The sequence below is a fragment of the Onychostruthus taczanowskii genome, unplaced genomic scaffold (genome assembly GCF_017590055.1).
Source record: "Onychostruthus taczanowskii isolate IOZ18803 unplaced genomic scaffold, ASM1759005v1 scaffold67, whole genome shotgun sequence".
Taxonomy (NCBI): domain Eukaryota; kingdom Metazoa; phylum Chordata; class Aves; order Passeriformes; family Passeridae; genus Onychostruthus; species Onychostruthus taczanowskii.
This window is the reverse complement of record NW_024504455.1, coordinates 138499-161426: the sequence shown is the minus strand read 5'-3', so window position 1 is coordinate 161426 and position 22928 is coordinate 138499. Positions and strand designations below refer to the sequence as shown.

Below are 22928 nucleotides of genomic sequence, written 5' to 3'. Positions count from 1 at the left end.
AGATATTGTCCTTGTTTTTGTGTCAGGGTTCATTCCAGGATCTTTCCCGTGGGTCCCAGGGAAAACAACAGCTGAAGGCAGAGGAGGAGACACGTGAAACAGAGGTTTTCTTCTAAGGTCTGTTTTTCTTGATTGTTTTCATCATTGGATGAGTCTGAAAAGAAGTGGAGGCAAGGCATGGGAAGCCTTAAAAAGGAGAAGGAGCTTCCTGGAGTTTTTAAGTGTGGTGCAGAAAAAGGAAGTCTTCGAGTCCCCTCAGCTTCTCCCTGTAAATATCACAAAAAGGTTTGGGAGTTGTGCTCCTGCAGCAGGGATGTGAAATGATGCAAAAGGCAAAGAAAGGCACATTCCAGTTGGAAATAAGGACTGTGTCCTGACAGGGAGGGTGCTCAGCCACCTGAACAACCTGCCAAGAGCAGCACTATCTTTAAATCCAGGGAAAATGGAGAGGAGCCTTTGTGAGAAAGATGCTTTCATGGAGAGAGGAGTGATCTGCTTCCATAAAGCCATAAGTCACTGGAAACCTATCGACTGCGACGTGCAGGAGAGTGAATTCCATGATTTAACACTCCCTTTTGGCCTTAAAATGTATCCACCTATGACAGATGTCAGAAGCCCAGCTTTTCTGGAGTGGGAGTGCCAGCCTTAACCCAGCTCAGACTCCCACAGTGACCCTTACGCAAGCGTCATTCCCAGGTGGGATCAAAGGGCAGGGAAACTTCCACGTGGGCAGTTCTGTCATGTCCCGGGAGCACCAGGAAAACACAGCTTGGAGCTGGGAACACGTGGCCTTGCCCTGTGGAGCAAAGAGCAAAGGTGCCATGGATCCCCCCCTGCTCTCTCCGTGTGCTGGGCAGGTGGAGACACAAAGCTTGTCCTTTCACATTCCTTCTGTCCCCTCCGTGCACCATGGCAGAGGGGATGGACATCGAGGGTGTCCCGTGTGTGTCCGGAGCTCCAGGCACTGGGAAATGCAGGACAGGGCTGGGCCACAGAGCAGGGCATGAACTTGCCACGTGGATGAGCTGGAGGGGGAAAGTCCATCAGGAGCTCTGACAGCTCTGAGAGCAATTGGAGCAGCCAGCAGCCGGCAGGGCAGGAAATCCTGACTCAAAATCCTGACTCAAAATCCAGCTCGCAGGCAGGGAACAGCTCCAAGAAGGGGGCTCAGGGATGTGGGCTCCAGAGTGAGCATCTGCCATGGAAGAAGGGGAAAACTGGAGCCGTACTGGAGAGAAGGGAGCCAGGAGGAGGGAAAGAAGCCTGTGGGAAATTCAGAAATTCAGTGTGGAAGAGGCAGTGGGACACGGGAGGGGTTTTCCTGAGGCAGCTCCAGACTGTCAGGCCCACCAGGCAGAGGACCACAGGCCCATCTCTTCCCAGGCAGATCCCCTGCCCACCTACTGTCCCACTGGGAAATCAGAGAGGAGATCCCTGCCAGCCCAGCCTTCCTACGCTTAGGATTTCGTGATCATAAATATTTTATTTTTTTAGGCGATACTAAAGGCCTAAGTAAATGGCCGCCGGACCGCCACACTCAAGATGGCCGCAGTAGCACGCTGGGGCGGGGCCGGGCACCGCCTTCAGCACTGCAACGTGGCTATGCCACACTCAACATGGCCGCCGCTTATGATGGACGTGGCTGAGGACCAATCAGTGTGCGAGGACGGGCGGGGGGCGGGCCGTGACGGGCGGGACGCGCGGTGATAGGCGCAGGGCAGGGTGCGCTGTGCAGTCGCTGCCGCGTGGCGGCGCTGCCCACCGCGTGTTGGCAGGCGGGACGGAAGTGTTCGCCATTACTGCCCGCACCCCCGCGCCCTCCCCGCTGCCTCCTTCAGGACGCCAGGGCCCCGCCAGTACCGCGGGTTGTCCAAAAGTTGTTGCCTGCAGGATTTCTCGGTGGGCGGAGCGGGGAGCTGTCCGAAAATTAGAATTCCTGGGAGGCGTCGGTGGGCGGAACGCGGGGAGCGAGCCGCGGGACGGGGGGGAGCTGGATGGGGGCGTACCGAGGCACTGAGGGGGAACGCTTTGAGTGACGGACCGCGGCGCCGGATGATGGCGGCGGTGCCGAAGGTACCGGGATGGCCGTGGGGAGGGGGAGTGGGAGTGGGAGCGGGGGAAGGACGCGGGGACGGAGGGAAGGGGAGGAACAGGAGCGAAGGAGTAGCCTTGGTCCCTGAAACAGCTGAGGCAGCCCCAGCCCTGCTGCTGGAGGCCCTGATCCCACCCTGGTTTAGTTTCGGAGCGAAGTGTGGGGGTGATCCTGAGGGGGTCCGGACCTTGAGATCGTGCTCTGGATCTGTCTTGGTGCTCCTGAGCAGGGGCTGAGACACCCACACACCCAACTCATTACAACCCTCGTCTCCGTGGTCCCTGTCAGATCCCTGTCCCTTTGCACCGGGACATTTGGGACATCGGTGTTTATCCCCCACTCCGGTCTGGTGACAGCAAAGCTCTTTGCCCGATGGATGAGCTGTTTCCCTCCATCCGCGTGGAGGTGGGACAAGCACGAGGGTTCTTCATGGCCTATCCAACCATTGGGAGCAGTGTCCAGTCGCTCCTGGAGCTCGGTCAGGCTGGTGCTGTGCCCATTCCCTGGGGAGCCTGGGCAGTGCCAGCACCCCTGGGGGAACAGCCTTTCCCTAAAATCCAGCCTAAACCTCCCCTGGCACAGCTCCAGCCCTTTCCCGGGTCCTATCCTAGAGCTGTAGTAACCTGGAGAAAATTCCCAGTGGATCTGCCACCGTGCTGTGTTTTAACCCCTGCAGGTGCTGTGCTTGGAGAAGGGAGTGTTGCTCAGGCAGGTCTTGGCCCTCAGCAGGTGAGAAAACATACATGACCAAAAAATTGCCTTTTTTTTTTTTTTTTTTCCCAAATCTTCTAATAGTGGAGGTAAGACTTTGAGCTGGGAGCTGAAAGGGCTGTGGGATGGGGAAAAGGGGGAGTCTGTGCTGATGGGATCAGGCCTTGCCTTTGCACAAGGACACTGGCCACATATTTTTCTGTGAGGGAAATCAGAGTTATTAGTCATTATCTTGTTTCCCACAGACTTTTTAATCGTTATTTTGTTTCCTACAGAGCAGCAACAGCCAGAGAAAACCTTCTGTGTGCTGCAGGTAAGGTCTGTTGTCAATCTAGTTTTGAGGCAAAAATTCACTTCCCTCAAATAAATATTAAACATTGGAGCATTTGTGTTGCATTTTAGGGTTTTTTTTTTAGCCAGTTTTGGGCTGGTTGAATAACCAGAGCAGGTGCTCTGCCACTTCCATATGGAATTTCACCAGCATTTTCTTCTTTTTGCCCTGTTTTTGGCTAAGCAGGTGACCATAATTTGGGGTCCTCAGAGCCCCTGTAGGTGTTTGTTTGCAGCTGGAAACAGGTTTGCTCTGCTTTCATTTTCAGGTGATGCACTCCTGGCTCCCCACAGATCCTACAGGTCCCGACCTACCCATGGAATTGGGAAGTTTAAATACCTGCTCCCAAAGGAGGTAGGCAGAAGGATTTCCCTCCCTCTGTGCTTGCTTTCCCAAGGTGATCCTGAAGCATGTGGATGCTTCAGGATCCACAAGCCTGGAATAGTGGAAGGTGTGCCTGCCCATGGCAAGGGGTTGGAATGGGATGAGATTTAAGGTTCCTTCCAATCCAAACTGTTCCATGAAGTGCCCACACTGCAGAAATGCTTCCTCTTGCCCAGCACATTCCAGCTTTGGGAGGGAGGAACCTCCTCCTGAGGTTAATTAATAACTCAGTTTAATGCCTGAATTTTGTGAGCAGCTCTCACTGGCTGTAACCTTTTCACACTCCCTGAGATTTGGAAAGACATCCATTTGTGTGGAGGGAGGAAACAAGAAGAAGGCAGACACCTTTTAGGCAGGAACTGAAATAAACAGCAGGTTTATTTCTACTGGTTTATTTCTACTGTTTTTTTTTTCTTTTCTTTCTTCCTCTGGAAGAATTTAATCACAGCATGATTGTGTTTTCTCTGTGAGGCCATGCAAGAGCTGAACCTTTAATCCCAGCATTGTTCAAACCAGACACTGTTTTATTTTGTTGTGTTTTCTTTGGGAAAACAGGTTCCAAAGAGGAAAAAGGAAAGAGTGCAGATGAAAGAGATCAGTGCTGGCACTGAGTATGAGTATGGGGATATCAACATCCAGATGACTTCCTATGATCTGTGCCTGGTGGAGCACTTTGCTCAGTACGTCCACAGACTCTGCAACAGGCTCTCCATCCGGGTCAATGAGAGGTATGAGGAATTCTGTCCCTCTGGATTGTGGCCCCCTGCACAGCAGGCCACACTCCAGTCTCCCCGAGGGATTCCCATTTGGGTGTCAATCCAAACCCCTCACCTGCCCTGTGTTCTCCTTTTGTCTATCTGTACAGTTTTGGATGCTTTATTTAGAAGCATGGAATTTTTCAGGCACTGACTTGAGCAGATTCCAAGGAAAAAAATGGCTGTTACATCTCCTTCCTGTGAGGCTTTGAATAACCAGAGCAGGTGCTCTGCCACTTCCATATGGAAGTGAGCCTGTGGCTGCAGAGCCTGGCAATTGCTGATGTTTGCTGCTGGTTTTCCTTCATGGTCTGTGATCCGGGCTCTGCATGCCTGGAACTGGAATGAGCTTGGGAAAGCCCTGAAGGTGCTGGGTGAACTTCCTGCTACTTCAGTTTAGGAGGAAAGCATGCTTCAGGAGCAGCCTAGTTCTCCAAACCAGGTGTATTCCAGCAGCCACCCCACTGGCTGTAATCCCTGAGGAATGTCAGGCAGCCCCTTGGTGCCTGAAGTGCTCCCAGGGAGCTGCAGGCACTGGGAAAAGCACCGAGCTGCCAGCAGGGAATAAAACCAGCAGGGACTCTCTCAAGTGTGTGCTTTTCACTTGTACCCTCTGAGGTGGCTCAGTGTGCAGAGAAAGAAAGGATTTGCCCTTCAGAGTGGGAATTGAGGGGAAAAGGTGGACAGTGGGATGAATGTGGATGTGGGAATGAGGATGAGGAGGCTGAGGTCTCCGAGCATTGAGCAGAGTCTGATCCACTCCCAGTCACATTCCCATTAAATCTGAGGTGCAAACAGTGTATTTTGAGTGGTGCATTGCAGCAGCAGACTTTAGCTCTGTCCCAAAAGACAAAATAAGTCAGAACTGTTGCTTTTCTTGAGCTGTGAAGAAGTTAAAAGTTCTCAGTTTGTAGCTAATCCAGGTTTTTGCCAGCAGCACTGCTGCAGAGCTTGCTCCTTATCTCCTTCCAGCAAGACACCCGGCCTCTGCCAGCACCTGATTTGCAAGATACATCCTTTGCATAATTAATTTCCCATGAAAAGTTAATCTCCTTGCTGGGGAGGGTGATTCATCCCTGCAAATATCCTGAGCACTGCCCTCTGCCTCCCGCAGCTACGCCATGCCCACCAAAACCAACGAGGTGCTGTTCCTGGAAGAGAGGGGATCCAAAATGCAGCTGGATGCAGTCCTTACCACCCACCAGAGGGTTGTCCAGGTAGGAGCTGGGATCCCATCACAGGCTCCACAAAGCCCTCAAACATGTAACAGATGAAAGGCAACATTTGGGCAGAAATGGAAGCAAAAAGTCTGGATACGTTTCCTGCTGAGTGTTGCTCCTGGACTAGAAGCTCAGGAGGATTTCCTGGCTCTGTGTTTCAGGCAGAAGAATTATTATCTATTTTTCTGCAGAATAATTGATTGGGGGGGGTTAGAAAAGTCATGCTTGGGGATGGGTGAGGGGAGAAACTCAGAGGGTTGGATGGGATATTGGGAAGGAATTGTTCCCTGGGAGGGTGGGGAGGCCCAGAGAAGCTGTGGCTGCCCCTGGATCCCTGGGGGTGCCCAAGGCCAGGCTGGAACAACCTGGGACAGTGGAAGGGGTCCACGGCAGGGGTGGCACCAGGTGATCTTTAAGGTCCCTTCCAACCCAGAATCTCCTGGGATTGTTCTCCTGCAGCTCCGCCATTTCTGCTTTCAGATCCGCGGCTTGAGCTCCACGTTTGCTCCCATCCTGCTGGAAATCATTCAGAGTAACCAGCCTGAGGGGGTGCATCTGTCGATGAAACAGGTATGCTTACACTTCCCAGTGCTTTCCCTTCAGGAAGCAGGGACAGGGGTCTGGGTGATCCTGATTTCTGCTGGTTTTCCCTCCCTGCACAGCACACGGAAGCCGATTTCAAGAGCCGGCTGAAGTCTCGACCAGAGCTGGAAGAGCTGCTGGCAGAGATGTCCTGAGGTGAGGAATGCCATCCATGGGCTGTTCCAGCCTCCAGAGGGTGCTTCCATGAGCTCTGTACTGATAACTCCGTGAACTGGGAGGAATTCCCACTGTTGGCAACCAGCTTGTCTCAATAAAAATAAATCATGAGTTTATATCTGACTGGTTTGTACTGGGAGCAAAGGTGCCACGATGGAATGTGGGTTTGCCTTCCTTCCATTTTATTTTTTTTTTAATTCCTGCCTATTTTGCTTTTGATAGGTGGGAATTTCAGCAGAAATCTCTGTGCATGAATAATGCTGTGCTGCAACAATCCCAGGAATTGTTATAACCAAATTTGATGGATGCCAAGAGAAACTGTTCCAGAAACTGGTTTGTTTGGAGGCTTTTTCCCCCCCTTTCTAAGGATCAGCTTGTGAAAAAGAGGGAAAATAACTCATTTATTTACACTCTTCCCCAAACTGGGGCTGTCCAGGTGTTGCTTGTGCTTCCATGCTCAGCCTCTTGGTATTCCCAGCACCCACATCCCTGGGAAATAGCCTGGAACCTTCCTTCTGACAAAAGCCATGCAAAAAGCAATTTTATTTTCTTTCTCATGGCTTATTTGCCAGCAGGTGGTGGTCAGATGAGAATCCATTTTTCTCCCATTCCTAGTTTTTCTGTGGCTTCCCAGGAGATAAATCCCATCCTGTGGGACGTGCTGGGAAAAGCCTTAGGATGGCACAGAGGACATGGAGTAAAAATCCATGGCAAAGCTGTTGTGGAGCCAAGACCCATCCTAAGTGCTGTGAATGCTCCTGGACTGGGACATTTTGGGCTGGAAATCCACAACCACAGAATCATTTTGGGTGGAAAAGACCTCTGGAATCACTGAGTCCAAGCTATGCCCAGTCACCAGCCTAGAGGATTGAGTGCCACGTCCAGTCATTCTTGGACACCTCCAGGGATGGGGACTCCAAACTCCAGGGCTGGGGACTCCAAACCTCCCTGGGCAGCCCTTTCCAATGTCTTAAAACCCCTTGCCAGGAAGAAATTCCTCCCGATGTCCCACCTGAATGCACCATGGCACAGCTCCGCGCTGTATCCTCCCAACCAGCCACCCTCTCCCGCTGGCACAGACCAAGCCGAGGGCTGCCAAACTCCAGATTTAATTTCCCAGCAATTCCCGCTGGCTTTCCAAGCGCTGGGATGAAAGTAAAGCCAGGAGGGGCGGTGATCAGTGCGGGGGCCGGGCAGGGCTGGGCCCGCGCTGCCGCCGCCGCTCCCGCCGGGCCATGCAGGCACCGAAGGCGCGGAGCTGCTCCTGGCAGTGCCGCCAGTCCTGCCGCTCCGCCATGCACTCCTGCAGCTGCCGGTGCTGCTCCAGGCAGCCGGTCCGCGCGATCCGGGCGTCCAGCGGGTCCTCGCCCTCCTCCGCCGCCGCTGGGCCCCCGCCGTGCCCGGCCCGCGCCATGCGCTGCGGACGGGACAGAGAACCGCCGCTGTCCTTCGGCATCTCCACCCCCTCCTCACCTCCCAAGGGTCCCATTCCAATGGATCTCCAGCCCCTCCTCACCTCCCAAGGGTCCCATTCCCCCCCGGATCTCCAGCCCCCTCCTCAATCCCCTCCCTGCCCACCCGTGGGTGCAGCCCCCCGTACCAGCGCAGCGCGGCCCCTTTAAGGCGGGAACTCGGCACGGCACTTCCGGGACGTGGTACGGCCGCGCTGGCGCTCGTTGATTGGCGGGTTTCTCGCCTTCCTCTCGCGCGGGGGTCGGCGGGAAGCAAGGAGGCGGAAGTGTGTGCAGTTACCTCGGCAAAGATGGCGGCGACGCTGCGGATCCAGAGCGACTGGAGCCGGGCGCTGAGGTGGGAACGACCCCTTCCTTTGTCCGTGTCCTTGTCCTTGTCCCGCTCCCTGCCCCGCTCACGGCCTCTTCTTCTCTCTGCAGCAGGGACGAGGGCGAGGCGTGGCTGAGCTGCCGCAGCCCCGGTGAGTGGCCTGAAGAGGCCTCGAGGGAGCCGTGAGGGTGAGGCGGGATCGGGGAGGTTCTGGGGCTGAGGGGTGTTCAAAGAGCAGAAGCGGATGGGGGCTGCCCCGTGTGTTAGCAGGGAACGGGGCTGCCCTGCGGTCCCTTGGTTTAGAAGGGACGGGGAGGTTTGGGGATCGCTTTGTTTTCAAAGGGCCTGGGGTCAGTGAGGGATGCTGAGGGCGCTAGGAAGGGATGGCGGTGTTTGAGATCCTTGCGGCTGAGGGGGTTGGGGTCCCTCTGAGTTGGGGGGGACCTTTGGGGTGGCGCTGACGGGCGCTGTCCCCCAGGGAAGCCCACCCTCTACGGCAGCGTCACCCGGCGCGGGCTCAGCTCCGACGGCGTGCCGGACATCGCGGCCTCCGAGGGATTCGTGGTCGGGGAAGTCACCAAGGTACCGGGGCTGGGGGGACAGGGGTTGGTGACCATCCCCGTGCCTAGCTCTGACAGCTCCCTGCACACTCCTGTCCCGCTGTGCAGAGCCCTGCAGCTGGTCCCCACCTTCCCACCAGGAGCAGCCATCCCTTCCCACCTGCATCCTGAGATGAGCTCCACACTGACCCTCCCGTCCATTTTCAAACTCTGGGATCCCACAGCTGGGTCCAGTCCACAGTTCTACCCTGGCAACTTCTGTTTCAGGACTAACAGCACTTCTAATTCCTCTTATATCTTGTTTTCCCCTCTAGAAAAGCATCCTCATTTCTTGCCCTCATGAAAATGTGTCCACGAAGTTCCTGGCTCCATACACAAGTTTTTGTAGGATTCATCAGAAAAGTGTGAGTAGCCTTGTGGGGTTGGAATCTCTGGGTGTGACTGGCAGCTCCCACATCCCTGTCTGTAGTGTCCTCTGGGTGAGGGGTGGCCTGGAGTGTGGATCTGTGTGTGAGGGGTTGCAGTGGAGATGGAACTTGTGGTTTAGGGATGGTGTTCCCACTGGAACACCCTGGACCACATGCCACTGACTCCTTCCCCCTTCAGCGGGATGGAAATGGGGATTGGAGGCACAAAAAACAAAGATCAGGGTTGAGATAAGAACAATTTACTGAGAGCAGCAATGGAATTTAAAAAGCAACAGTAACAACAACATTAATTAATAAAACATACAGGACAGGGAAGAGATCTGCTCACCACAAGGAACCCAAAAGCAGTGCAACCCAATATCCCAAATGTGCCCCTCCCTGCTCCTGTAAAAATTAACCCTGGCCAGAAAAAGAACATTCCCCACCCCTCATTCTATCCCAAATCCCACACCACCCAACTATGTCTATACACACAAAAGCACAGGAATCATTCCCTTAATCAAAGGCTGTCCCTCCTAAATGTCTCAGGATACATATTTATATCCATTATACTGCTTTTCCTTGTCACCAGTGGACTTCCAGTCCCCCTCATTGGTATCCAGAGGCTTTTTTAGCTTTTAAATCCTTCTGATTTTTTTCTCCTGCTGCTGTTTTTTTCATTTATACTTCTGAGCCTTGTGAAATCAATCCAGCCCATTGTTTAAGACCTTGTTCTGCTGAGCACTTTTCCCTGGGAGCTGTTCTAAAACCCCGATCTTTTCCAAGGCCTGGCTTTGCAGCGCTGTGAGCTGCTCAGGGGTGCAGAGGTGTCTGCAGGGAGCACAGCGTAGCCACGGCACACGGGACAGGTGCTGGAGTGCTCCTGGAGCCACGTCCTGATGCACTCCCTGTGGAATTCATGCCCACACTCCAGCTCACACGAGCTCCTGCCCAGCTCCTCGTGGCATATCGTGCAGGGATCATCGCCACGTTCCTCGGGCCGTGTTTCCACGTGGGAGGAGCTGTCCCGTGGAGGGGAAGAGGGTTTCAGTGTGTAGTCCCAGATGAAGCACTTTAATTTGAGCACCTTCAGGTTCCTGTTCCACGCGAGCGATGACAGTGCCTTGGCGTAGAGCGGCGGCGCGCTCTCCCTCAACGCCTGCCACGTGTCCCAGGTGCAGCAGGCTCTGTCCAGATCCTCCAGGCACTCACTGTTCCCAAAGAGTATGTCAGCCATGGATAGTTCTGTCAGGTACTGGACCCCTTCCAGCCTGGTGTTCCAGCCGTGCCGGCGCAGCAGCAGCTCCTCCGCGGTGTACGCTTCCCTCACGCTTGCCACCAGTCGCATCCAGAGGCTGTGGGTCCCTGTCCTCCTCCCAAGGCCCCTGTCAATGGCCCTGTCCCGGGACAGGGATCCCAGGTGCTTGGCTTCGGAGCTGTCCAGCAGCACGTCCACGTGGGCCCCTGCAAACCAGCACTCGTAGAGCCACAGCAGCAAGGGCTGATCCGCAAGGCGGGTGAAGCGTTCTCGGACCAGCTGCAGCTTACGCTGGGATTCGCTGGTTAGCTCTGCCTCCCCTTCTGAGGACTCTTCCTCCTCTTCCTCCTCTTCATCATCTTCATCCCTCAGTAAGGAAACTAATTCGGTGTTCTGTTCAGGAGCAACTGCTCCCAGCATGGGTTGTGCCTCTGGTGTGGCTGCAGTTTGAGCGGCCACGGTGGCTGTTGTACTGTTTTCCTCTTCCTCCTCCTCTTCCTCCTGAGGGGACTGGCTGGTATCCAGCAGTGTCCGATACAGAGTAGCCAGGGCCCAGCAGAGAGCAGTAAGTTGCTCCTCCCTGGAACCACCACAGCGTTTCTGTTTCAGATGTTCTGCCACCTTAATGGGGTCCTGTATTTGCTGAGGGCTGAACTTCCAAGCCACTGGAGCTGAATACTCCTTCAAAACCTGGCCGATTTTCTCCCACCTTCCATGCCACTTATCATTATCCACTCTCTGAAAGACCTTTCCAGTGATCCCTTTTGTAACTCTGAAGATGAAGTAGACCATACAGGTGATGTAGACCAGAGGGAGGAGGTATAGCAGACAGAACAGCAACGTGCTTTCTTCAGTATGCAGAGGCAGCTCAAAAGGTATTTTAAGAGGCTTAAAGGAGTTAAAGGAGGTGAAAAGGTTATGAAAGTATTCATCCCCTTTTCCCCCCATGGAACCATTAGTAATGGTCTCCTGGAGGTGGTGTATAACGCCACAAGCTGATATCACAAAATCCACGTACATAAGAATCTTGAACCATCTCTCTAAACGGTTAAAGTGCATTATCAGGACCACACAGGGAAATATAAACCTGCACACGTACCACTCCACGAAGAGCTGACTAAGCCACATCGTGACCAGCGACTGTACCTAACACACCAAACACTCAGCTCAAACTCGCTTCCAGCCCTCTGCGGGCAGAGCTGTTAGGTTTGGGATTGGTATTCCCGAATTTAGCGCTCCCACGGGCGCTCGGTGGGAGGCTGCAGAGGGGAACCGGAGCACCGAAGGCAGCGACTCACTGGGAACAGCAATGGGACAGGGACTGACCGCGGGGACCCGGCCGGCGAGAAGGAAAGCGGGAAAAAAAGGACATTTTCCCGCCGCCGCACGGAGAGGTGGGATCAGGGAACATCCTCCTCCTGGCCCTGCCCCTCTGCTGCTGGGATACTTAACCCTGTCCTGGCTAGAGCTCATCTGCGTTTCTTGTTCCTGTCCGTGGGTTTTACCGCTGTGGTGGGGGTTTTTTTCCCCCCCACCCAGAGCCTGAAAATTCCTTTCAAAAAATGCAATGCAAATGCAGCTCGCAGCATCACAGAATTCCTAATGTCGGAGAAGACCTCTGGGATCACCGAGTCCAAGCTGTGCCTGATCCCCCACCTTGTCAGCCCAGAGCACTGAGTGCCACCTCCAGGGATGGGCACTCCAAACCTCCCTGGGAAGCCCCTTCCACTGTTTAAAACCCTTTTCCATGAGGAAATTCCTGCTGATGTCCACCCTGGCCCAGCCTGAGGCTGTTCCCTCTCCTCCTGTCCCTGTTCCTGGGAGCACAGCCCGACCCCCCGGCTGTCCCCTCCTGTCAGGAGCTGTGCAGAGCCACAAGGTCCCCCCTGAGCCTCCTCTTCTCCAGGCTGAGCCCCTTCCCAGCTCCCTCAGCCCCTCCTGGGGCTCCAGACCCTTCCCAGCTCCATTCCCTTCCTATAGTAAAACAGGGTTCCCCTGATGAAGGAAATGATTGGTAGCTGACTCTATTGATTTAGAACGCTAAACAATCGTTTTATTAAAACTATATTATGTTACATTATACTACAAAGAGTACTAATGAATACTAAAGAAAAACCTGTGACTGTCTTGAGCTAGCTAGGACACAGCTTTGTCTCAGTAGGCTAATTAATATAAACAACTATCACCAGAATCCAATTAGGAACTCTCTTCAGGTGAACAATCTTCCTAACACATTTCACATGTGCAAAATCAACAGGAACAGCAAGTAGAGAGAAGACTTGTTTTCTCTTCTTCTCTCTGTGCTTCTCTAGGAAAAAACCTGGGAGAGAGAATTATCTCTGTCTTTGTTCAGAGAATGTGAATGCCACACCTTCCCTGGACACACTCCAGCCCCTCCATGTCCTTTTTCTGAGGGGCCCCAATTCATACAAAGAACTAATTTTGATTCCATGTTTCAGCAAATGTAGGCTGTGAATTTGGCTTCATAAATATCTCAAACTGTGTCTTGTGGGCTTGTGAGTCAGGCCAGTTACCCTGAGCTGTTTTCTCATGTCTCATTTGTTTACAGGACCTGTTAGAAAAGTCCAGATTTCTCTTCCACCTGGGATAAACCTGGAATACAGCTCCTGCTTGTGCAGACTTTTGCCTCAGTATTCCTTTTTCTCCTTGCCTTGCAGAGCCACAGGCAGAGAATGTACTTAGTGGGTCTCCCCCTGTACAGAACTAGGCTCTTGAGCAGAAATATTTATATACAGAATTATATATAAAGCTAATTCTTGGTGCTTTTACCTTGCAGATTACCTGCCTTGATATTTCCAGTGGTGGAGGACTCGGAGTGTCTACCAGCACGGATGGGACCATGAAAATATGGCAGGCTGCAAATGGAGAAATAAGAGTAAGAACATCTGGGTGGATGTTTTTGTGTTGTCTGTGACATTCCTGAAGGCCATGACTTTGGTCAGACTGTTCACACCCTGTGAAAAATCTGGCTTTGTAATGAAAATCTAATTGAAATTGGGCATCTTGGAGGCTTTTAGTCAAATCTGTTGGAAAAGGTGGCTTCTCCCAAGGGGCATGTTGCTCAGAGAGGTACTCAGGGGTAGCAGGCCACTGACAGCCCCTATCCTGCATGGGAAGAAAGACTTTGGTGCTGGGGAAAAAGGATTTTGGTGCTGGATTAGCTACATCCTGGCTTGTGGCCTTCCCAGTAAAGGGGGAAAGCTCCTTCTTGTGGAGCTTGACCTGTCAGCTCCTTGTTTGCAGAAGATAAAGATATTTAACCTGTATTTAGAAGCAAATGTAGTATCTTTTGCTGTGTAATTAGCTGCTCAGATAGTAGAGGGAAGGCCCAAAGTCACCTCTTTGACTGCCCCAAATTCAGACCAGTCCATTCCAGCAATGCAGAGCCAGAGGATTTGGGTTTAATCCTTTGCCCATGTGAGAATGCCAAGTTTTCCAGTGTCACAACTCAACAACTGCTCGGCACGAGGACGATGACAATGGAACTAGCACGTAGTTCTTTGTTTTTCCAGAGACTTTTGGAAGGCCATGTGTATGATGTGAATTGTTGCAGGTTTTTCCCATCGGGCCTCGTGGTTCTGAGTGGGGGAATGGATGCCCAGCTAAAGATCTGGTCAGCAGAAGATGCCAGCTGTGTAGTAACATTTAAAGGTCACAAAGGAGGTACAGAGCCCTTGAAATGCTTCATTTGCTGAGTGTGTACTTGCCTTGCATTCCAGGGCTGATGTCCAGTCTGCAGCCTGCTGCACTCTGTGTTTCATGTCTGGAATGTGGCATCAGATGCCCCAAACTCTACCCCAAGTTCTCTCTTCCCTGAGCTGCCAGTTGCTGTGCCCAGGCTCTGGTTTTCCCTGTCCCACGACGTGCTGAGCTTCATTGAGAGGTTAAAAAACCCTGTGGCTGGCTGCCCTAAACTTGTTTAACTCAAAAACCCATCTTGTGCTGAACCTGCCATTGTTCTTACATGATTTGGGGGTTGGAACTTGTTCTTCAAGGTCCCTTCCCACCCAAGCCATTCTGTAATCTGTTTGTGTGCATTGAAAATGCTTCTGCAGCCATGTCCCCAAACCAAACCAGATGGTGGGGCAGAGCCTTGGTCAGAGTGTCAGTCACTCTCCAGGTGACCTTAGTCACTGCTCATTCCTCCAGCCCAAACTGCTGCAGTCTGCCTGCTTGGCTTATCCTGTCCTTTGAGCTTCTGTAGGGAAAGTGCCAATTAAATCTTCTGACCGCCTGGCAGTTCTCTGCTAAGAAAACCACTGTCATTTTTCAGATCCAAATTTGACAGCCCGCAGTAAAATAAAGTAGTTAAGAGATCTTAGTGCCAGCCAACACTGCTCCTTGGATGTTGCTGCTTTTGGGATTATCCAGGGGTGGACATGGAAACGTTTAAAAGTGCCAGGCTCTTTTCCGCCCAAATTCGAGGTTAATTTTGTGTGGCACCAGCCCGGGCTGAGGTGAGGTGTTGCTGATCATTTGATGATCAGCAAACCACCTTTGTGCCAGATGGTGGTTCCACTCTGTGGGGTTTTCTGGGAGCTGCTGCCTTCCACAGGCACCTTTTTCTGGGAGCACAGCTTGTCTGTGTGTGACTGCCGTCACTGGGGGCAGCGGCCTGGAGCCAGCAGTGGGGCTCAGCGTGGGAAATCGGGTGCTGTTTGTGTCCGTGTGAGCACAGACTTGGCTCTCACGCAGGTGTTCTGGACACTGCCATTGTGGATCGGGGCAGGAACGTGCTGTCCTGCTCCAGGGATGGCACTGCCTGTCTCTGGGACTGTGGGAAGTCTGCCTGCCTGGGCGTCGTCGCCGACTGCGGCTCTCCCGTCAACAGCATCGCCGTGGCCGCTGCTGACAGCTCCCTGAACCTGGGCACGCCTGAGAAACCTCCCAGTAAGGGCCTTTCCCTTAAAACCCCCTCATCTCCCTGTCCCAGACTGCTTAGGTCTGGCCCCAGTAATCCCAAGTGTTGGGAGTGCTGCTCCGTGTAGCACCGTGGGAAGGGAACAGGGCGCTCCAGTCCTGGGTGGAACGCAGCCCTGTCAACCTTCATCACTGTTGGGTGATGAAGACTGGGCTCTGGCCTTCCTGGTGTCTTGGGATCTGGAGGAATCTGGCCACAATTCAGCTGGGGCAATCCCAGCTGGGTGGTTCTGTTTGTTGTGCAGCTACTGCTGGAGTTACCTGTTGTCCTTTTGCCAGGTGAACATGAGGTGGGGACAGAAGGGAAAATCCTGCTGCTGGCTCGAGAGGACAAGAAGCTTCAAGGAGTGGGACTGCAGAGCAGGCAGCCAGTAAGGATCTGTCAGAGCACTGGGATGGGGAATTGAGCCAGGTTAAACCTAAACTGGAGGAGAGGCCAGAGCCTGGTGCAATAAAGGGATGCTCTCTGTCCTTCCTCCTGGACAGATTTTTATGTGAGGAGTGAGAATTGCTCAGGATTTAACTTGGGAACAGGGAAAACAGTACTTAAAATTAAACAGTGGCAGCTGTACTGTCTTCTAAATAAAGGACTGCTTCCCTCTCGTGGGTGTCCCACGTGCCTGACACTTGGTTTGTTCCCAAATCCTCAGGTGTTCCTCTTCATTGGGTCTGATGCCTTCAACTGCTGCACGTTCCTGTCAAGCACCTACATTCTGGCAGGCACTCAGGATGGGAACATCTACCAGCTGGATGTGAGAAACACAACGTGAGTGAGTGTTTTGGTTGGAAAAGAGAGTCAGGCAGAGAGTGCTGCCAGGCAGTGCCACTTCCAAGGGGTGCATCCCATTGCATCCTGAGCCTCTTGCATTATTTTGATGTGCTGTATTGTTATATAAAATGTGTATAATTGTATATTTATATAATCTGTGTGCACATGAGTGTAGATAAATTGGGCAGAAAACTTCTTATCATCAATATTCCCTCCTCCCACACAGCCCATTTCTTTTCCCTCATGTGGATCCTGACATTTACCCTGATCCTCATTCCAGCACAAGACGGGAGCTGGGCTGTGGAGTTTTATTGCTGTTCCCTTCTAGCTCAGTCCACAGGAAAGAATCCTGGATTGGTTTGTGCTGGAAGGGACCTTAAAGCCCATCCAGTGCCACCCCTTCCCATGGGCAGGGACACCTTCCACCATCCCAGGCTGCTCCAAGCCCTGTCCAGCCTGTCCTGGAACCCTGCCAGGGCTCCAGGGGCAGCCCCAGCTGCTCTGAACAGCAATCCTCACCCTTGTTTCTGCTCCTTTTCCTAGTGCTCCAATCCAGGTGATCCACAGGTCAGGAGCACCAGTGCTTTCCCTGCTCCCATACCGAGATGGATTTATTGCCAGCCAAGGTAATTCCAGGGCTGTTTTGTGCCCCTAGAAATCCCATAATCAAGTCAAGGAGCCTTGTGCTCTTTGGGCATTGTCCTCTTACCCCTTTGCTTTGGGATTTCCACCCTCCACATCCCTCATACCCCTCCAAGGAATGTCTCAGCCTTTTCCCTCTGGAATTTCTGTCCGTGGCTCGTCTCCCTGACTGGCTGCCTTGCCTTCCTTGCAGGGGATGGCACCTGCTTCATTGTTCAGCAGGACCTGGATTATGTCCTGGATCTCACCGAGGCCGACTGCGACCCCGTGTACAAGGTGGGGAGCGTGGGCTGTCCCTGAGGGGGAGGTGGGCAGGGAAAGCTGCTGCCAGGCAGGGGGCACTGCCTTTGCCTCAGCCTGCTCACCTCAGCACCTCCCTTCACGCACTTCTGGGCTTGTCTTTGTTCTTCTGCATGAATAATCCTAATACTTTGCATAAACCAATCCTCGGCGGAATTCCCTGGCTTTATCTCGGTTGTGGCTGGAGTGGTGGGGTTGGAGCAGCTCTGTTCCTATAAAAAGTGTGGATAAAGGGTGCTGGGAGAATCCTGAGGGTAAAAGCAATGGTGTTCTGCCTGACCCATCCTGTTCCTTTTTTTTTCTTTTTTTTTTTTTTTTTTCCTTTTCGGGGGTGGCTTCTTGGGAAAAGGAAATCTACACGTGCTGCAGGGATGGCATTGTGAGGAGATACCAACTTTCTGACCTTTAAGTGTTTGAAGGGGCCAAATAAAAGAGAAGAAAGGCTCTTCCAAGCTGATTTTCCTGGGATATGTGTGTATAAGTTTGAGGCTGTTGTGATGAACCAGGCTCCACACAGTGTTTTTGTAACAGGTCATATTTTTTTCCTACTACACAACTGGGATCAATTTTTAATTTAGAGAGGATCTTGTGTTGCAATGATGCTGTGGTTGCATTTCCAGCGCTGAAAATACGCTGTTTGTAGTGGGGGGGAAATAAATAGATAGAGGGGGAGAGGGGGTGCAGTGAAAGTGACTGTCACAGTATGGAGTGAAATAAACCGCTGCTTTGGTAACACCTGTGTGTGTTTCCATGGAATCTTGGGGATTTTTAAGAAAAAATAGATGCGGGGTGAGGATTGAACAGGCCCGGCAGAGTGCGGAAGTGAGCGTGAGAACTACATTTCCCTTGGTGCCGCGCGCGGCGCGGACCGGAAGTTGTGTCGCCATAGCAACGGGACGCCATGGGGCTGGACTACTACGCCGTGCTGGAGCTGGAGCGGGGGGCCACCGCCGACGACATCAAGAAGGCGTGAGGGACCCCCGGCATCTGAGAGAGCCCTGGGCCGGGAGGCAGCCGGGGGTGGCGGTGGCAGTGGGGCGGCCCCGGGCGCGGCTTGGCCTTCTCCCTGCCCCACAGTGGGGAAAGGGTCTGGGGGTGCGAGGGGCAGCCCGGGCTGGGTGTGGGAATGGGTCAGTGGGGGAATGCTCACCTGGAGAGGAGAAGGCTCCAGGGAGAGCTCAGAGCCCTTGCAGCGGCTCCAGGAGAGCTGGAGAGGGACTGGGGACCGGGCATGGAGGGACAGGACACAGGGAATGGCTTCCCAGAAGGCAGGGATGGATGGGATATTGGGGGTGGTGAGGCGCTGGCACGGGTTCCCCAGAGTAGCTGTGGCTGCCCTTGGATCCCTGGAAGTTGCTCCAAGCCCTGTCCAGCCTGGGATGGTGAAAGGTGTCCCTGCCCATGGCAGGGAATGGGAATGAGACGGGCTTTAAAGTTAACCTGAACCATCCTGTGATCCCTAGCTATCGGAAGTTGGCTCTGAAGTACCACCCACTGAAATGCAAGGAGCCCTGGGGCCCCAAGAGGTTCCAGCAGCTGGCAGAGGCCTACGATGTGCTCAGCGACCGTAAGTGGGAGTGTCCCCCTCCTGGAGTGTCCCCTTCCCGTGACTGCAGGGGCAGGAGGGGGCTGTGAACTCCTGCTCCCTGGCAAGAGCAGCTCCATGTCCCTCAGCCCAGCTGGAATCTGACACTGCCCTGTCTGTCCCCCTGCTCCTGGGAACCCTCTTCTCCAGCCTGGATCTCAGCCTGGGGCTCCCCCTCATTTCCCAACACTTCCTTGTTCCCTAAGCTATGAAGAAAGGCATCTACGACAAATTTGGGGAAGAGGGGCTCAAAGGTGGCATCCCCTTGGAGTACGCGAGCGACAACCCCTGGAGCGTGGGATACGTGTTCCACAACAACCCTGAGAAAGTCTTCAGGGAGTTCTTCGGAGGGGACAACCCCTTTGCAGGTAGGCTGGGAGACCTTGGGGCTGGCTGGGCTCTGCCTGGGGCTGCCATGATTCCGTGGCAGTGCCAGCCCAGAACATCAAGCTCTCCAGGAATGCTTCCCTGTCCAGCTGCCCTCAGATCCCTGTGGTGCTTGGAGGAGAGATCCTGCCTTCCCCTAGGGAGGCCTGCAGCTGCACGTCCATGCTGTCAGCTTTCCCCAGCTGCTCCTGTGACCCTTTCTGGGATTCCCATCACAAAGAGGGATTAGGGAGGCGAGGCTGCCACAAACACTGCTGGAAAGAAACCACTCGGCGTGGTTCCGGGTGGGAGGTGGAGGGCCCAGAGCTCTGAGCCCCGTGAGGGCTGTGCCCCTGCTCCTTCCCACAGAGTTCTTTGCCGAGGATGGCTCGGAGGTGCTGCTGCCCTTTGGAGGGCCCCGGGGCCGGGGGGCCCTGCGGCGGGACCCCCCCATCGTGCGGGATCTCTTCGTGTCCCTCGAGGACCTGTTCCACGGCTGCACCAAGAAGATAAAGATCTCCCGCAGGGTAGGGGCTGGGGCTGAGCTCTGCCCTCGCTGGGGGATGTTTGGGATGGCCCTGCCCCACGAGCTCGTGGCAGGGAGGGATTAGCACCAAACCCAGGAGGAGCTGAACCAGCGCTCCCCACCCCGGCTTGGCAAAGGGAATTCAGCACGGGAGGCAATGTGGGAGCTGGTAGGAAGCGAGGGCTGATCTCAGAGATGGGTGGAGAAGGAGCTCAGTGTGTTCTGGGCTCCCATACTTCCATTTTCACACTGCATTGTGCCTCCTTTGTGTGCCCTTGGTGACCTCTGTCCCCCTCGTTGTTGTCCCAGCCTCCTGCACCCAGCCCTGAGTCTCTCCTGCTCTAGGACATGAGGAAACAGCCTCAAGCTGGGCCAGGGGAGCTTTAGGCTGGATATCAGGGGAAATTTCTGCACTGAAAGGATGGTCAGGCATTGGAACAGGCTGTAGTGGAGTCCCCATTCCTGGAGGGATTTAGAGCTGTGTGGTTGTGGCACTTGGGGATATGGGGGAACAATTGGACTCCCATGATCTTGGAGGGCTTTTCTGACCTAAAAGATCCCATGATCCTATGGATCTGATTCATGATCCTGTTTGTACCCACAGCCACTTTGGTGTGGAGTACGAGCCAGGCTTGCCCTTCCCTCTGGGGAGCAGAGCACTGCTGACCCTCCCTGTGCCCTGTGCCCAGGTGATGAACGAGGATGGGCAGACGAGCACCATCAGGGACAAGATCCTGACCATTGACGTGCAGCCGGGCTGGCAGCGTGGCACCAGGATCACCTTTGAGAAGGAGGGAGACCAGGTAAGCACAGAACCACAGAACCAGCAGGTTTGGAAGGCACCCCTGGAGATCCCCTCATGCAACACCCCTGCCCAGGCAGGAACTCATCCAGGTGGGTTGGGGATGTCTCCAGAGAGGAGACTCCATGCCCCCTCTGGGAAGCTGCTCCAGTCCTGTGCCCACTCCATGGAAAAAGTTCTGGTTCCCCACTGCTGAGGGCACTTGGCAGCGTGACCAACAGAGAGACTCAGCTCAGAAGCACTCTGAGGAGCCTGGATTTTCCTTAGAACAGGTTAAAGAAAAAATAATTGAAAAGGCTGGTTTTCTTCCTGGCAGAAGCACAGTTCTGGATTTGCCCTTGGCTGTTCAGGAATCTTGGATAAAAGATTCCTTTTTCTTTTAAGGGAAGAATATCTTTCCCTTCTCTCTAGCCAGCTGAAAACAGCAACAAAAGAGGAGCAGGAATCTGTGTCAGTTTTCCCTGTATAAAATAATTTTCGGGTTTCCAAGGACAGGTTGGATGTGGCTTGGGGCAACCTGGTCTGGTGGAAGGTGTCCCTGCCCATGGCAGGGGGTGGAACTGGGTGAATTTTAACGTCCCTTCCAACCCAAACCATCCTGGCATCCCCTGATTCTGTGACCTTTTTCCCCCTCAATCAGGGCCCAAACATCATTCCAGCTGACATCACCTTTGTTGTGGAAGAGAAGCTTCACCCAAGGTTCAGACGGCTCGAGAACAACCTCCTTTATGTTGCCAGCATCTCCCTGGCAAAGGTAAAGGGCCGAGTGAGGGGACAGAGGTTCACCCTTGGGCTCTGGGGCTGCAGCAGCAGCTCCTGGTGCCCCTCCACGCCCGGCAGGCACTGACTGGATGCACCGTGGATGTGTGGACGCTGGATGGGAGGCTGCTGAACATCCCCATCAACGACATTGTGCAGTAAGTGCCGGGGGAAAACGGGGCTCAGCGGCACTTGGGAGGAGCTCAGCCTGCTCCAAAGCCTTTTCCAGCAGCTTTGGGGCTGCAGGAGGAGGAGGAGGCCCACAGTGGGTGGCTCTTTGGGTCTGGGGCCACGTTGCTGGGAGCAGAGGCAAGGAGAGGGCTGGGTGCGGGTGGATGAGGGTGGATGCTGGAGCCTGGAAGAGGAGGGGACGGGCTCTGGGTAAAGCTGGAGGAGCAAATAACCTGAGAAACCCAGGTGGGGCTCTGCAGGGGGGCTGGGGGTCGTGGCTCTGTGTTGGGACCATGCCACAGCTCCTCTGAGCCCCCTCCTGTGCTCGGCAGCCCCAAGTACTACAAAAGGGTGCCGGGGGAGGGAATGCCACTGGCCCAGGACCCGCGGCGCAGGGGCGACCTCTTCATCTACTTCGACATCCTCTTCCCCAAGACGCTCAGCCCTGAGGTGAAAACACTCCTGAAGAGCATCCTCCAGCCCTAGAGACAGTGACCTTCCCCCTCTCCCCGCTCTGTTATCCCCCCAATAAAGCTTTGGAGCCAGCACTGGGACTGAGCAGTTCTTTCAAATGCTGGGAACCCCAAAACACAGGGTCACCCTGAAACAACAGCCCCGAGGCCTGGCCCAGATCCAGGAGGTTTTGTGGTCTCTGCTCTCCAGCTCCCACCCTACAGCAGCAGCTCTGCAGCCCTGGGGAGCCGAGGGAGGTTTTGGGGTGGATAGAGGGAGGCACTCGTGGCCAAGACCCTGCCCAGCAGTCTCAGTGCTTTATTTTCCTGACCCACAATCTGTCCCTGCTGAAGGTGAGCCCTGACAGCACTGGGAGAGGTCAGATAACACCTGTGTTTTCCAGTGGCACTCCAGGGCTGGGAGAATGCCCTAAAAAAAGGGGAGGAAACCTGTAACCTCAGCTCTCTTCATAGAGAGCAGGCAGGCACAACTTCCCAAGGATCTTTCATGGGAATTGCAGCGAGGAATCTCAGAAAGCGAGAAGACAATTCTGATCTCTATTCTCTGCTCCTGTTATTTTGCACATGTGGAATGTGTTTACCTGAAAGGAAGATTGTTTACCTGAAGGGACTTCTTAATTGGATTCAGCCGATGGTTGTTAATATTAATATTAATTGGCCTATTGGGCCAAAGCTGTGTCCTGGCTGTCTCAGACAGTCACGGGTTTTTCTTTAGTATTCTTTTAGTACTCTTTAATTTTAATATAGTATGAATGTAATATAATATAGTTTTAATAAAGCAATTATTCAGCCTTCTGAATCAATGGAGTGAGATGCCAATCATTCCCTGCATCGGGGGCTCCCTGCATTCGATAGGAACCCTGACCCTGCCACGATCAGACCCCACAGGGGTGGTTTATTGCAAGTGCCAGTAAGGAACAGTGGGAGGCTGTGCCGGGAAAAGCAGTACTGAAGGGAACGTGCCAGGCTGCCAGAATGTCCTTTCCAGGGAGTAAACCCCAGCAGAGAGGAAGGAGGAGCCCCGTGTGTTGTGCCAGGCCCCACAGCCCGCTGTCCGTGCGGCTGGGCCGTGTCGGGCCGTTCTCGGCTGTGCGACCCCGCGGGGCTGCAGTACCGCGCGTGTCCACAGGAGGGCAGCACCGCCCGCGGCTCCGGTGCCGGCTGCGACCCGCGTTCGCTCCCAGTGCCGGCCCAAAACCACTCCCGGTTGCTTACAGAGTTCATCTTATCTTTGCGAAAACCAGCCCCTGCTGCACAGAGCACCAGTCCTCAGTGATCTCCACTTCCCTGGAAAACCTGAGCCAGACATTGGGCTGGACAGGTCAGAACCGTCAC

The 22928-nt window shown here is 53.9% G+C and overlaps 4 protein-coding genes across 7 annotated transcripts; 3 read left to right on the top strand and 1 right to left on the bottom strand.

Moving 5' to 3' along the window:
• Positions 1-1769: 1769 nt before the first annotated feature.
• MRPL48 (mitochondrial ribosomal protein L48) lies at positions 1770-6578 on the top strand. Of its 2 annotated transcripts, XM_041420922.1 has the most exons (9): positions 1770-2073; positions 2769-2821; positions 3079-3116; positions 3403-3488; positions 4074-4246; positions 5388-5490; positions 5974-6063; positions 6156-6231; positions 6475-6578. In XM_041420922.1, exons 1-8 carry the CDS (start codon positions 2053-2055, stop codon positions 6228-6230), a joined length of 639 nt encoding a protein of 212 aa, XP_041276856.1. In that variant the 5' UTR covers positions 1770-2052; the 3' UTR covers position 6231; positions 6475-6578. The 2 variants fall into 2 exon arrangements, with proteins under 2 accessions (XP_041276856.1, XP_041276855.1); XM_041420921.1 differs by lacking the exon at positions 6475-6578 and having other exon boundaries at positions 1771-2073; positions 6156-6368.
• A 767-nt stretch (positions 6579-7345) lies between these two features.
• On the bottom strand, positions 7346-7926 carry LOC121344720 (cytochrome c oxidase assembly factor 4 homolog, mitochondrial). The gene is made up of 2 exons (XM_041420923.1): positions 7853-7926; positions 7346-7669 (listed from the first exon to the last, which is right to left on the bottom strand). The coding sequence occupies exon 2, from the start codon at positions 7664-7666 to the stop codon at positions 7430-7432; it is 237 nt and encodes a 78-aa protein (XP_041276857.1). The 5' UTR covers positions 7667-7669; positions 7853-7926; the 3' UTR covers positions 7346-7429.
• On the top strand, positions 7884-17569 carry PAAF1 (proteasomal ATPase associated factor 1). Of its 3 annotated transcripts, none has more exons than XM_041420917.1 (12): positions 7884-8061; positions 8148-8185; positions 8513-8616; positions 8909-8998; positions 13057-13155; positions 13793-13943; positions 14976-15170; positions 15480-15571; positions 15851-15966; positions 16513-16595; positions 16805-16887; positions 17243-17569. In XM_041420917.1, the coding sequence occupies exons 1-12, from the start codon at positions 8015-8017 to the stop codon at positions 17318-17320; spliced, it is 1176 nt and encodes a 391-aa protein (XP_041276851.1). In that variant the 5' UTR covers positions 7884-8014; the 3' UTR covers positions 17321-17569. The 3 variants fall into 3 exon arrangements, with proteins under 3 accessions (XP_041276851.1, XP_041276850.1, XP_041276852.1); XM_041420916.1 differs by having other exon boundaries at positions 8145-8185; positions 17243-17566; XM_041420918.1 differs by lacking the exon at positions 8513-8616 and having other exon boundaries at positions 7968-8061; positions 8145-8185; positions 17243-17566.
• Positions 17570-17744: 175 nt separating this feature from the next.
• DNAJB13 (DnaJ heat shock protein family (Hsp40) member B13) lies at positions 17745-22252 on the top strand. Its single transcript, XM_041420919.1, has 8 exons — positions 17745-17880; positions 18375-18478; positions 18703-18864; positions 19232-19389; positions 20078-20191; positions 20831-20944; positions 21031-21107; positions 21453-22252. The coding sequence occupies exons 1-8, from the start codon at positions 17813-17815 to the stop codon at positions 21604-21606; spliced, it is 951 nt and encodes a 316-aa protein (XP_041276853.1). The 5' UTR covers positions 17745-17812; the 3' UTR covers positions 21607-22252.
• Positions 22253-22928: the final 676 nt, after the last annotated feature.